The sequence below is a fragment of the Ranitomeya imitator genome, chromosome 3 (genome assembly GCF_032444005.1).
Source record: "Ranitomeya imitator isolate aRanImi1 chromosome 3, aRanImi1.pri, whole genome shotgun sequence".
NCBI classification, from domain to species: domain Eukaryota; kingdom Metazoa; phylum Chordata; class Amphibia; order Anura; family Dendrobatidae; genus Ranitomeya; species Ranitomeya imitator.
The window spans coordinates 541234479-541249825 of NC_091284.1; the positions used below are offsets into that span (position 1 = coordinate 541234479).

Below are 15347 nucleotides of genomic sequence, written 5' to 3' on the forward strand. Positions count from 1 at the left end.
ATCAGGGCTGCAGCTAGTTACTGAGGTCAGTCGCTATGACCAAGCTGATGGCACAAGCCAGTCAGAGATGCTGAGCGCACCGATTTACTGCTGTCGATGTGACGTGAGCACTGAAGACAATAAAACAATGGGAGCAGTGGTGGAGAGACTGCGCAGGACCTGGGGAGAGTGGGTAAAGGAGAGTATTTTTTTTTTTTTTTTTTTTTTATTAAAACAAAAATGCAGCTGGATGAGCAGGGTTTTCCGAAATAGTAAAACCCCTTTCATGGCCTTTCCTTTAGAAACAATATTTTTGGTCTATCAAGTAATTATCCAATTGAATGGTGAAAAATAAAACAGAAACATCAGAAGACGGCTAAAGCCCTTACCTAAGCAGCTGCTGTATGAGCTGCACTAGCGGTAAGGTTTGCTTTCCCGCAGACTCGTAGATCCCCGTGTTGATCAGGTCCTTGTCCAGGGGAGTGCTGCTCCTATGCATCGAGGACACATTGGCCTCCTGCTCATCGATTTCTTTCTCTTTCTGCGCCTCTTTCTTGGCTTCAATATCCTATTACACAACAACAGAGATTAGGACAAAGTCACAATTATATTGGTCACTTATATTCTCTCTAGTAAGGATATAATAACGTGTTATCAAGACACAAACACCCAGAGTCAGTGCTTTCACCAGGCTTCTAGTGTAAAAAAACATTGAAAAATTGCAACAATGAAGTTGCACAAAAAGTTTACATCTTTTGATGTTTTTTGGGACAGTCCAGGCCAGATCCACCCAAGTTAGGGGGATCACAGGCAGGACGGGGGGTTACACTGCCTGCCCGACAAATTGTTCAAATGGTACGCCACCATTACTCCGGAAATGTGCTCCACTCCCAGACTGGGGGAAGGTTTCTGGAGAGGCATAGCCCGGTGATAAGATGCACCTCATTCATTAAAGGGACTCTGTCACCTGAATTTGGAGGGAACAATCTTCAGCCATGGAGGCGGGGTTTTCGGGTTTTTGATTCACCCTTTCCTTACCCGCTGGCTGCATGCTGGCTGCAATATTGGATTGAAGTTCATTCTCTGTCCTCCATAGTACACGCCTGCGCATGACAAGATTGCTTTGTGCAGGCATGTACTACGGAGGACAGAGAATGAACTTCAATCAAATATTGCAGCCAGCATGCAGCCAGCGGGTAAGGAAAGGGTGAATCAAACACCCGAAAACCCCGCCCCTATGGCTGAAGATTGTTCCTTCCAAATTCAGGTGACAGAGTCCCTTTAAGTTACTCACTACACCGTGCCCATCATTAAGACTGGTATGTGAAACACCAGTCTTATATTAATTGGGCCAAAATATATAGCTATATATGCACTTAAAACACATATTTGCCTGCAAGGATCTCTGACTAGTAAACACATATAGATCACAGAGGCCTCAACATTATTTTTATAGCACCATCGATTCCATGGTGCTGCCGCATTCAACCCATAGATCCCTGCTGGACTGGACACATATCCGCTGCCACTAGATACTGCGTGAATAGACTGTGCTAAATGACTGGCTGGAATTTATGGATGAAATCAGTAATAAAGTGACAGACCTGTCTGCAGCTCACTGACGAAGAAAGCTGCAAAATTTCAAAACACATAGGAGCAATACCATGTTTTGGCCACAAGAGGCCCTCGTTGAGTTACTGTGATGACTTTGAATGGCTCAGTTCATGACAGACTGCACTCCTGGTGGGACCACGCTTTCTCCAAAAATGATAATCCCCCACTCTGCTTTGTGTGCCTGAACACGAATGCCCTCTCTATTTCAACAGAATACGACAGGGTGTGGCAACCATCAGAACCCGGTTTTGGGGGGCAGAATCATTAGGATGTAAATAACGGGTCGGCCACTTTGATTTAATCCATTCCAGCTGTTGCAATAGTTATCTAGCACTCTGCGGATATTTGTGTATCTGGTCCAGCTGGGCTCTACGGGTGGAGGAGGCTCCGATGCTCTACACATCTTTTTACAGGCACATACTCTCAAAGTGTTTTCAGCGGACAGAAGTCTAAATATTGTGCTTCTATTGAGAAGTGGGGTGCAGGTCTGGCCGTGTGAGAGCTGGTTCTTTGTGGGACGAGTTGTACTTTTGAACGACACCGGTTTTTACCATGTCGAGTACTGGAACACAGGAAAAAAAATTCCAAGCAAGGTGAAATTGCAAAAAAAGTGCAATTCCACAATTGATTTTTTTTTTGTTTATTGTTTGTTTTTTTTTGTTTTTTTTTTTTGGGGGGGGTGGGGGGTGGGGGGAGGTTAACCTTGTTTACCAGGTGCTGAAACGGTTTTGTTTTTTTTGTTTTGTTTTTTTATTTCATTGGTGAAAATAAATTTTAAAAAAACAACCCAAAGTAAAAAAAAAAAATAGGGATTTTTGTGTTACTCACCGTAAAATCCTTTTCTCCGAGACGCTCATTGGGGGACACAGGACAGTGGGTGTATGCTTCTGCCGCCAGGAGGCTGACACTAAGTAAACTTGAAAAAAAGTTAGCTCCTCCTCCATCGTATACACCCTGACACTGGCTACCAGAGACTCCAGTTTGGTGCAAAAAACAGTAGGAGAACAAAACACAAAAAATAATATAACAGCATAAATACAGAAACTTTATGTCTAGAAAAGATCCTACTGACTAATGTAATCAGATATAACCAAAGCAGCCATAAGGCTACCAGGGAGGGAGCGGTGTCCCCCAATGAGCGTCTCGGAGAAAAGGATTTTACGGTGAGTAACACAAAAATCCCTATTTCTCCTTCGCCTCATTGGGGGACACAGGACAGTGGGATGTCCTAAAGCAGTCCCTGGGTGGGAAAAATAACTCACCAGTCAAAGACATCCAGATGATGGTTGTCTATAAATGCGCCACTGCCGCTTGAAGAATCCTTCTACCCAGACTTACATCTGCAGAGGTCTGGGAGTGGACATTATAATGTTTGACAAACGTATGCAGACTAGACCAGGTCGCAGCTTTGCAAACCTGTTCTGCTGAGGCCTGGTGCCTCCTGAATGGTCGCCCTTATCCACCTGGCCAGGGTAGATTTTGAAGCAGCGCATCCCTTCCTGCGACCCTGCGGAAGGACAAACAGAGCATCTGTCTGGCGAAAAGGAGCCGTTCGGGAAACGTACCTCCTCAGAGCCCTCACCAGATCCAACGTATGGAGAGCTTTTTCTACACGGTGCGTAGGTGCCGGACAAAAAGAGGGCAGAACAATATCTTCATTGATGTGAAATGACGACACAACCTTCGGCAAAAAAGACGGTGCTGGTCTGAGAACTACCTTGTCCTGATGAAACTGCAGAAAAGGGGAACGACAAGAAAGGGCTGCCAGCTCCGATACCCGTCTTATGGACGTTATGGCCACTAAAAATACGACTTTCCAAGAAAGAAACATCAAAGAAATATCTTGAAGAGGCTCAAAAGGAGCGTTCTGTAAAGCCCTTAAAACCAGATTAAGGTCCCAAGCTTCCAAAGGGGTCTTATAAGGAGGGACCTTATGAGCGACTCCCTGGAAAAAAGTCCTGACCTGACGATTAGTAGCAATCTTGCGCTGAAAAAAGACTGATAAAGCCGAAATCTGCCTTTTAAGAGTACTTGGAGCAAGCCCAGAATCCAGGCCTGCTTGAAGGAAGGCTAGAATGTTCGGAATGGAAAAACGCAGAGGAGGCAGCCCGCGCTCTCTACACCAGGAAAGGAACACCTTCCAAGTGTGATAATAAATCTTGGCCGAGACGGGCTTACGTGCACTGATCATGGTATCCACCACTTCTTGAGAAAACCCTGCCTGGGTTAAAACCCAAGATTCAACGGCCAGGCCGTCAAACGTAGGACCCCTGAGTTCTGGTGGTAGATCGGCCCTTGAGATAGAAGATCCGGCCGAACGGGAAGCCGCCAAGGAACCCCGGCGAGAAGTTGTACCAGGTCTGCATACCAGGTCCGTCGTGGCCAATCCGGAGCGATCAGGATGGCCAGCACTCTCTCTGATTTGATTTTCTTGATTACCCTCGGGAGCAGTGCCAGAGGAGGGAACAGATAAGAGAGATGAAACTGGTTCCAAGACAATCCACGGCGATCGCCCGGGGGACTCGGTACCGAGAGACAAAACTGGGCACCTTGGCATTCATCTTGGACGCCATTAGATCCACGTCCGGAGTCCCCCAAAGATGGCAAATCTGCACAAATACCTCGGGATGGAGAGACCACTCCCCGGAAGCCAGACCCTGACGGCTTAGGAAATCTGCCGCCCAGTTTTCTTCGCCCAGAATGTGGACCGCTGAGATTACAGAGTGATTCCTCTCCGCCCAGAGTAGGATTTGCTTTACCTCCCGCATGGCTGCCTTGCTGCGGGTGCCCCCCTGGTGATTTATGTAGGCTACCGCTGTGGCGTTGTCCGATTGAATTCGGACAGGGCGACCTGCCAGAAGATGGTGGAAATGTAACAAGACTAGACGAACTGCTCGAATCTCTAAGATATTGATGGGGAGGGCTGATTCCAGAGGAGACCAGAGCCCCTGAGCAGTGTGATGAAAGCCAATTGGTTGGGGGAAAGGGCTTCCCCCTGAGTAGAGATGAGCTGTTTAGCCACCAAGAGAGGGCCAGCCTGGCCTGGAGAGACAACCGAAATCTTCCTTAAATTTACCAGCCAACCTAGACGAGAAAGGGTGTCTCGGAGCCTCACAGCGCGGTCCGATGGCCGGAAGTCCCGGCTCCAGGAAGCTGCCCCACGCCCGAAGCAGCCAGGCAGGGCCGAAGCCTATGGGGGGACAGCGGCGCCGATCATACCCACAGCGCCGCTCCTAACACCGCGCACCGCCGGACCACGCTGCAGCGTAGCTGCGGCGCAAGCGCTGGACAACGCCGCAGCGCCGCTGACCCAACGCCGCAGCGCCGCCGCCCTAACGCTGCAGCGCCGCCTCACCAAGACGCCGCCTCAGCAGCGCTGAAAAACGGCACCGTACTCCCGGAGGACGCAGCAGCAGGTAATGCCAGGAGCCCCCCTTGTCATACCGCACTCATCGAGGGGTAGAACCAATGACGGTGCAGGAACCCTATCTCCATTATCCCCAGGATAAGGAGAGGGACGTCCACTACCCCAGCTAACACCCGCAGGGGTGTAGAAATCAGGGGGGAACACACGGACATCTTACGGGCACCTGTACAGCCTGGAGTCTACCTCAGGGTGGTCAGGGCTAAGTCCGGTGAATAATCCCACGTAGCGGGGAAGGATACGTGGAAAAATATCGCACGTACTTGCCCGTTGATGGTTTGGGGAGATCGGACCCTCAAAAAGGTCCGTCGCCCCCCTTCAATCCAAAGATGTTGAAAAATCGGGTCCAACGATCCAGGACCCAGAGATGTGCCTCCTTGAGACACTAAGCATAAACTGGAGTCTCTGGTAGCCAGTGTCAGGGTGTATACGATGGAGGAGGAGCTAACTTTTTTTCAAGTTTACTTAGTGTCAGCCTCCTGGCGGCAGAAGCATACACCCACTGTCCTGTGTCTCCCAATGAGGCGAAGGAGAAAAAAAAAACATTCAAGAAGTAGATTAACGCATTAGGTGCATCACAGGAGTTAAAACAAAGCGGAGGGAAAAATTGTATCTGGCTTTATTAAAAAAAAAAGTACACAAAACTCTGGCGGACCACGCTTTTATACACACGTAAAAAAGTACACCGCCGGATCATAGGTCAGATGGCGTCTACAGAGAATCCATGTGCCTCATTATAGGGAATCTTGAGCCAGGGGTTCTGTCTAAATTTTGAGCGCTATAATTTTCTTTATTTCTGCAGACAGGGTCAAATGGGGGCTTGTTTTTTGTGGCACGAGTTGATGTTTTTATTGGTACATAATATTTTTTGTTCATTTTCTATTACAATGTTTTGTGAGACAAGGCAGAATAAACAAAACCCAGATTGTTTTTTGTTTTTTTGGGGGGGGGGTGGGGGAAGGGGGAGTGTAATGCCATTCACGGTGTGGCAAAAGTGATGAGGTTGCTTTATTCTTCGGGTCAGTACTGTTACAGCAATACCACATTTAGGATAAGTTCACACAGGGCGTTTTTTCAGCTTTTTTTATGATCATTTTCAGCTGCTTTTTCCATGACGAGCAAAGCCTATTTCAGAAATCTCATACACACATTGGTTTTATTGTCATCAGGATTTTGTGCTTTGCACAGTTTTTCACTCTGACTTGAATGCATGGTGAAAAAAACCCAAATACGCTAGGTTGACTTTTCTTGCAGCGTATTTGCCGCAGAAAAGTCAAGAACAGCCGGATGTGACCGCACAGTCGGCTCTGCTACATCTAGATGGCAGGCTGCATGATGCGTCGATTCAGCCTGTCATCCAGCAGCGGACCTGAGCCCCATTTACTTGAATGAGGGACCTGACAATACAGTGTTTGACACGCTGCAATAAGCATGACAGCGCCGCAAACACCGCTTCTGATCGGGGAAATCCTCCCTACCGGTCTGAGAGCTGCGGTTCACACGCTGTCAGAAGACAGGGGGGAGCGCTGAGCTGTGATCGGAGGTGTAAACTCACCTCCGATCACTGGTGTCAGCTGATGGGACTACTGCTCCCATCATCTGACACCATTATCTATCCATTCTTCCCATCTGTCTGTATATATCTGTATATATCTATTCTATTCTAACCTGTCAGTGTGATTTTACTGTAGCGGCACTTGAATTGCTGGCTTTTCAAAGGAGGCACGGTTCTACAGGATTTTTTTTTTTTTTGTGGGGGCACTCAACCTTATTAGCATGCAAAAAAAGACACTAAAACAGATGGAAAAAAAAAAAAAAACCGCACCTAAACTTTATGTAAACATACCCTTATGTATTTGTCGGACTATAAGACGCACCTTGCTTTTAGAGGAGGAAAAAAAAAAAAACTGAAGCAAAAAATGTGGTCAATTCCGAGTGTATACATGCATATATACACACACGTACGTATGTACGTGTGTCCAATCCTGGTATGAATGGTCCCCATCAGAAAGACAAAATTAAAACAATAAAACCCACACAATCTACTTCCCTGCGCTCCCTCGCAGCATCCTATTCTGATGCCAGCAGCTGATTTCTGCTCGTAAGCAGCGCATGGCAGGGACGTCATGCACTGCTTACAAACAGAGGACCGCTGCCGGAATACTCACTGCTCCCCACGCCCGGGAGTATGGGAGTGTGGACCAGTGAACAATCACTTCTCTTTAATAGTGGGCACACTGTTAGCCAAAGCCGCTGGCTTCCTGCAGCTGCCAGGCGTGGAGAGCAGTGAATATTCATTCTCTTTAATAGTGGGCAAACATGATTGCCCAGCCACTGAAGGAAGCCCATGACTGCTGCTGTTCCTCCTATTATAGAGCAATGAATATTTACTGTTCTACACGCCCATGGGAGTGGAGAGCAGTGAATATTCATTTCCCTGCTTGTAGAGAAAATATGTTTTTGTAGGCGATGTATGACAGGCAGTAAATTAGCATCTGTTCTTAGGCTGCAGCTCGTCACAAAGGTCCTACCTATGTTCTCTATCGCAAATGTAGCATCTGAACAGTTAGTGAGCCAGGGGTCATGTTGGCATTGGCCCTAGCTGTTAACGCAGGGGCTCGGCTGTCAGCTGAGCCTAGCTCCCGGCAGCGATTATACAGGAAAGTGCCGATATCTCAGCCATTCCCGGCGATCACAGGAATCAGAGAGCAGGAATCGCTGAAAAAGGGTCCCTGCATCTCTGCCCGTGTCACTCAGCAGTCAGTGACCGCTGTCGGCACAGCGCTGTCATGGTGTTTTTACACAATGACAGCTTAAGGATCTGATGTGTACAGCAGGTCATGTAACGGGAACGGACAGCCACTCATGACATGGTAAACATGTCACTGGTCATTAAGGGGTTAAGTAAGGATTTTTAATGCAATCTTTCTTTTCTTGCTTCAGTAATTATTAAACATTACAACTTACGTCTAAAGAGAAAAAAAAAAAAGTCACCTGGTGAAGTGGGGGAGAAACAGCGCCGTTACAGAAGAGAAAGCAACACTACAAAATGCAACTAGGAAAACATAAAAAACAACCCATCAAGAAGAGTTTCATCGCTGCCGTACCTGAATCTCTGCAGTAATCGCAGTGTTTAGTGCACATTCTAATCCTCCATCAGCCATCAAGCTGCTCACCAACAGGTCAATCATAAAACGACGGCCTGGACTTATCGACATCTCATTTCCAGATGCTAAACATAAAAGTGAAATAGTGAAAACATTACAACTATATCCATAATGATCACACAGCGTAATGTAAACCACATTTCACCCCATCATATTTTACATGGTATTAAATGGAGATTCATGGTTCTCTCTGTGCTGCAGTATACCAGACATAATAGGTGGCTCTCTGGCATCACTACTAGTGATGAGCGAGTATACTCGTTGCTCGGGTATTCCGGAGCACGCTCGGGTGATCTCCGAGTATTTGTTAGTGTTCAGAGATTAAGTTTTCATCGCCGTAGTTAAATGATTTACAGCTACTAGCCAGGCTGAGTACATGTGGAGGTTGCCTGGTTGCTAGGGAATCCTCACATGTAATCGAGCTGGCTAATAGCTGTAAATCATTCAGCTGAGGAGATGAAAACTAAATCTCCGAACACTAACAAATACTCGGAGGACACCGAAGAGTGCTCGGGAAAACCCGAGCAACTAGTAGACTCGCTCATCAATAATCACTACTAGTTATCTGGTTAAGCACGTGTAGTGAAGAAGGTGTATAGCTCCATCTGCACGTGACGGACCTCCTTCACTTAATTTTGCTTCACCAGGAGCATGCACACAGTGCACAGAGGAAGCAGTGATTAAGTTCACCCTGATTTACCACCCAAGTTCGAGACATGGAACGTATACGCCAAGGTATTACATGTATATTCTAGAAAACTTTGATCTTTGAGTCTGATAATTCTCCTGGTGCCTAATTCGCTCTATGTCTTTGCCCATTAAATGGATGCAGACTGACAGCACAGCGCCACCACTCCATTAATAGAGGTCTCCAGATCAGACAGATTTACTTTAATACAAGAACTATCTTAAGGGACATTTGTTTATGTACTTGCTTTTTCGAGGGAGATGATGGGTTTCATCTTTCCCAAAAAAGGGAATCTAAGATTTAAAATTAACATATCTAAAAGGGGACAAACCTGAAGAACCCTCATACAAAGCTGTCCCAGTGATCAACCATTCCTACCAGGGGGCTGCATGTGGCCACTTGGAGGGGGACCTATGATGCAGGCTATATGGAAATCATGTTATTAGAAGACACGTACCTGCATTAGGCAGCAGCGCCGATAGAGCTCTGGCTCTTTCCTCAGCTGTTGGCAGGAGAACAGACCATCCACTTTGTAGAACGGCTTGGGCGGCTGACTGCACGGTGTTCAGCACTCCAGCATTACTCGCCAATGTGACCACTGTCTGCTTCAAACTGTTCAGCAAAGTGCTTCCAAGTCCAAGCCCAAGCCCAACTTGGTGGCTAATGGCAGCATGCAACTGGAGGAAAGAGTAGTGTCAAGAACCAGCGCACAATAGAAATATTGCAAATCCCCCACCCCCTATTCCCAAAATAAAAATATTACCTGCAAACGAAGAAGGTTGAGTGTTGCCACAGCCATACATTCCTTCTCTTGAGGGGGTGGCCAGTCTGAGCTACCATCCATCCCTTCGCTAACTTGGCGCAAAAGAAGATCAAGCTGTTCAAAGGTCATGGAGCACACATCTACCACAAAAGGCACACGGAGACCAATGGACCACTCCGAGCAGGAAGACCAGGCGAAACTCTAAGAAGAAATGCACACGCTGGGATTAAAAGGATGGTAGTTGCCCGTCCATAGACAACTGAGAACTACATTTTCCATTTGTTCCATTTCTTGGGGGGAAAAAACAAAAACAAAAAAGATAATAATCAAATATCATAGCAAAATAGAAAAAAAAAAAAAAAGACCAGCACCGCTATAGCACCCGTCGGTAAGTTGCAGCTGAATGCTTTGGACAGCTTCCCCTGGAATCCCGGGTGCACGCCATAGAAGAAAAAACCAATTCAGATAGAATCCATATACAAGAAAGGTGGCGCTCACCGTTCCTTTTCCTTGTTCAACTTTAATACATGCCAGCATGAAGGTACTCATGCGGTACACAATGGACGACGACCGTTTTGCTCTTCTAAGGGTCCTATTTGCTGGCATGTTTTAAAGTTGAACCAATAAAAGGAACTTTTTAAAGGAACGATGAGTGCCATCTTTCTCGTTTATGGATAATAATCAAATACTTCACTGAATGAGCCATTTCAATAAGAAACACTGCACTGATATTTAAGAAACAAAATGTTTCGTGTTATTTTTTGTTTAAAAAACGGGTTACAAATTGCAGCATATATCATCATGTGTTCTATATAAACCCCTTTTTCGTTTTTGCTCCCCTTCTTCCCCGAGGCATAACATTTTAATTTTTCTGTCAATATGGCCATGTGAGGGCTTGTTTTTTGCAGAACGAGTTATACTTTTGAACTACACCATTGGTTTTACGATATCGCGTACTCAAAAACGGGAAAAAAAAATGCGGTGAAACTACTAAAAAAGTGCAATTCCACAATTTTTTTTTTTTAACCATGTAACCATGTTCACTAAATGCTAAAACTGACCTGCTATTATGATTCTCCAGGTCATTAAGAGTTCATAGACACTAAACATTTCTAGGTTCTTTTTTATTTAGGTGGTGGAAAAAAAAAAGTTGCACCATTTTCCGATACCCGAAATGTCTCCATTTTTCATGATCTGGGGTAGGGTGAGGGCTTATTTTCTGTGCACAAAGCTGCCGTTTTTAATGATACAATTTTAGTGTAGATACGACCTTTTGATCGCATATTATTGCATTTCAATGCAATGTTCCAACAACCAAAAAGAACGAAATTCTGGTAATCTGAATTTCTCGCTACGCCGTTTAGCCACCGGGTTAATTCTTTTTTTATATTGATAGATCGTGCAATTCTGAACACGGCAATGCCAAATATGTGTATGTTTGATTTTTGTTTGTTTTATTTTAAATTAGGCAAAGGGGGGTGATTTGAACCTTTATTTGTTTTTTGTTTTTTTTTTTACATTTTTAAAAACTTTTTTTTTTTTGGCATGCTTCAATAGTCTCCATGGGAGACTAGAACCTGCCATAAGCCGATTGGTTCTGCTACATACAGGCAATGATCAGATCACCTGTATGTAGCAGAATACCTCACTTGCTATGAGCGCCAACATAGATGCCAAACCATCGGTGACCCGCGATCACGTTATGGGAGTCACAGATAGGCGGATTTCCAGTGCAATTGCCGGAAGCGAAAGTTAAATGCCGCTGTCCGTTTGACAGTGGCATTTAACGGGTTAATAACAGAGGGTGGATCGCGATTCCACCCGCGGCTGTTCTCAGCACATGTCAGCTGTTCAAAACAGCTGGCATGTGCCAGGAAAGATGTGGGCTCAGCGCTTGAGCTCACATCAAATGGGGAGGCATGGCGTGCTGTACTAGTACGGGGCATGTAGTGAAAGGGTTAAAGGGAACCTGTTAGCAGGACTGTGCACAGTAAAATACAGGCAGTGTCAGGTCGGCGCTGTTATATTGATTCAAATGATATTTTGGTTGATGAAATCCATTTTGTGGTTGTTGTGTAATCCTTATTTTCAGTTAATGATATGTTTATGCCCCGGGACGGCCTGTGGGGGTCTTCATGTGGTGCTCTGATTATTCATCTGTATGGCTTCTGACAGGTCATTGATCCCTCAGTGACCTGCCCCCTAGTGTGCATAATAAATATTAGATATATGGGGGAAAAAAATCCCCTTCTGCAGGCAGGTGCAGATGCCTGCGCTGCAGCATGATCACATCTATAATGTGTATTTCATTCTTTTACTTAATGGTATAAATAAATTCATTAAAAAAAAAAAGTCAAAATGGCACCAGCCGCACCTGCGCAGTAGCAGATATCAGCGATCCAATGGATGATATTGCACAGGCGCCGGCAGCACAGTCTTGCTAGAGAGAAAAAAACAAAACTGCCTCCTGGACCAAGATGCTAGTGTGCAGGTGTGGCCGGCACCATCTTCGAGGAGGCAATTTTTGCTCTCTAGCAAGACGGCACCGCCGGCGCCTGCAAACTAGAATCTATTGGATCACTGATGATTGCTGCAGGGCAGGCGTGGTCGGCACCATTTTTGAGACTTTTTTTAATGAATTTATATATACCATCAAGAATTAAATACACATTATAGATGCGATCATGCTGCAGCACAGGCAACTGACGCAGAAGGTGATTTTTTTTCCCCATATTTATAATATTCATTATATAAAATAGGGGGCACCTGTCAGAAGCCGTACTGATGAACAGCGAAGCAGAGCAATCAGCACAAATCGTACAAGCTGAACATGAAGAGGAAGTCAGATCAGCTGCAGCCTGGACTTCCTCTTCATGTTCAATTTGTCGGCGTGCCGACACTGCTGGAACAGCAGGTAAGTATAAGCTTAGCTTCTTTATTTTATCGTGGCCAAACATTTAGATGGAGAAGGGGTAGTCATAAAAGTGGATAACCCCTTTAACCCCTTCATGACCTTGGGATTTTTCGTTTTTCCGTGTTCGTTTTTCACTCCCCTCCTTCCCAGAGCCATAACTTTTTTATTTTTCCGTCAATTTGGCCATGTGAGGGCTTATTTTTTTTACGGGACGAGCTGTACTTTTGAACGACATCATTGGTTTTAGCATGTCGTGTACTAGAAAACGGGAAAAAAATTCCAAGTGCGGTGAAATTGCAAAAAAAAAAAAAAAGTGCAGTCCCACACTTGTTTTTTGTTTGGCTTTTTTGCTAGGTCCACTAAATGCTAAAACTGACCTGCCATTATGATTCTCCAGGTCCGTATGAGTTCATAGACACCTAACATGACTAGGTTATTTTTTACCTAAGTGGTGAAAAAACATTCCAAACTTTGCTAAAAAAAAAAAAAAAAAAAAAAAAATTTGCGCCATTTTCCGATACTCGTAGCGTCTCCATTTTTCCATTTTTCATGATCTGGGGTCGGTTGAGGGCTTATTTTTTGCGTGCCGAGATGACGTTTTTAATGATAGCATTTTGGTGCAGATACGTTCTTTTGATCGCCTGTTCTTGCATTTTAATGTCGCAGTGACCAAAAAAAACGTAATTCTGGCGTTTTGAATTTTATTCTCGCTACGCTGTTTAGCGATCAGGTTAATGCTTTTTTTTTAATTGATAGATCGGGCGATTCTGAGCGCTGCGATACCAAATATGTGTAGATTTGATTTTTTTTTTATTGATTTATTTTGATTGGGGCGAAAGGGGGGTGATTTAAATTTATATATTTTTTATTTTCTTTTCACATTTTTTTTTAAACTTTTTTTTTTTTTTGCCATGCTTCAATAGCCTCCATGGGAGGCCAGAAGCAGGCACAGCACGATCTGCTGGTCGCTGCTATGTAGCAGAATTGCAGGTGTGCTGTGAGCGCCGACCACAGGATGGCGCTCACAGCTACCGGCGATCAGTAACCATAGAGGTCTCAAGGACCTCTATGGTTACAATGGAGAAGCATCGCCGACCTCCGATCATGTGATGGGGGTCGGCGACTACGTCATTTCCGGCTGCCCGGCCGGATGCGGTAGTTAAATGCCGCTGTCTGCGTTTGACAGCGGCATTTAACTAGTTAATAGGCACGGGCAGATCGCGATTCTGCTCGCGCCTATTACGGGCACATGTCAGCTGTTCAAAACAGCTGACATGTCCCGGCTTTGGTGCGGGCTCACCGCCGGAGCCCGCATCAAAGCAGGGGATCTGACCTCGGACGTACTATCCCGTCCGAGGTCAGAAAGGGGTTAAGGTCCAGCAGGGGATCACAGGGAGAGAGGAGACTAGCCCAGCACCACAACGCGGCCGGCGTCTCCCTGCATCGCTACAGGTCATTCACAAGTCTCTCCCTATGCACATACATGGGGGAGACTTCTTAACTAATTAGAGCAGTGTCGGACTAGCATCGTCTCTCCTGATGGCTGGAGCTTTAAACCAAAAATCATGAGAGTGTTCAGAGAAAAACATACCTCACTGCAATCGTGCAGTCAGGCTCAGATTTATGCGGCCTGTAGATTTAGAAGCATGAATCAACCACAAACAGGTTCCTTGTAAAGAGAATGTGTCATCACAAAATGACCTGCTTCCATCATGTTTGCATCTTTTTTTTTTTTTTTACTTTTGCTAAAAAGTAAAAGGACGTCATATCATGGTCTATATTAAAAAAAAAAAAAAACCAGCAATTTTCACACTGGCTACTAAGGATATTTTAGACTTAGATTTCAAGAAGGTTTCAACAGGCTCATTATCATCACGGGCAAGAATACACCTGTGTATGCAGCTGGTAACAGGATCCACCAATCACTACAAGAGATGTCACAGCTGACCTGCTCCTCCTTCCTTCATAATGACCTTTGCATGTGCCCATTAGATGCTTCAATACAACACACAGTGACGAAGTCAGTCTATTGCCAATTTATAAGCAGATTTCCATGGAGTAGAGTCTAGAATAGCCTCAGTGGCCAGTGTAATATTTTTTGTTAATTATTGACTTATTTTTAACATCCCCTTTAAAAAAAAGTTCCAAAATCGATTGACACACAAACGACAACATACCTGAGCAGGTCCACACGCAATTCCTACTATGTGTTTAGAGTCCAATCCGGGCAGAGCAGAAGGCTCAGGTTTTGCAATGCGCAGGGTGTCAAAGTGCTGACACTGGTCGTTGCTGCCCCAGCTGTAGACTTCTCCAGACTCACTGAGCGCCAGGCAATGTGTGGAGCCCACAGCGACATCAACTACCTTCTTACCTACAGGATAAATGGAAAAAAAAGTATTTGCAAGACAGATCCGCACACTAAAAAAAAAGAGCACAAGTCTGCCATGATTTTGCAGTAATTGCAGAACAAAAATTAAAGACAAAAATGCTGCGGCATTGCCATGATGTTGGTACATGAATTTTTTGCTTAACAGTTCCCAAAGGACGTCAAAACAATTTAGGGCGTATTAGGGTATATTCACCTTGGCTGAATAAATGATTGACGGATTGTATGGCCAAGGACCTGGCTAGTCTGACATTTTCTACATGTACAATCAGCATGCTGGGGATAACTGAGAAAACCTCATGCATGGCAAGTGGACTGTAGCTGGACACACACTTTAGTGTGGAGTCTGCACAGAGATCGGGGTCAAATCCGACCCGTGTGAATGTGTCCTTAGGATCCGACATATCTGTAT

At 45.2% G+C, this 15347-nt stretch overlaps 1 protein-coding gene across 3 annotated transcripts in view; it reads right to left on the reverse strand.

Annotated features, from left to right (window-relative positions):
- HERC2 (HECT and RLD domain containing E3 ubiquitin protein ligase 2) overlaps nucleotides 1-15347 on the reverse strand; it is a 296865-nt gene that overhangs the window by 201776 nt on the left and 79742 nt on the right. For all 3 annotated transcript variants that reach the window (XM_069757837.1, XM_069757836.1, XM_069757835.1), the window contains exons 16-20: nucleotides 14727-14920; nucleotides 9636-9836; nucleotides 9330-9549; nucleotides 8125-8249; nucleotides 369-547 (exon numbers count right to left, since the gene is read on the reverse strand). In XM_069757837.1, coding sequence (XP_069613938.1) covers nucleotides 369-547; nucleotides 8125-8249; nucleotides 9330-9549; nucleotides 9636-9836; nucleotides 14727-14920 — 919 coding nt within the window. The remainder of the gene's footprint in view (nucleotides 1-368; nucleotides 548-8124; nucleotides 8250-9329; nucleotides 9550-9635; nucleotides 9837-14726; nucleotides 14921-15347) is intronic.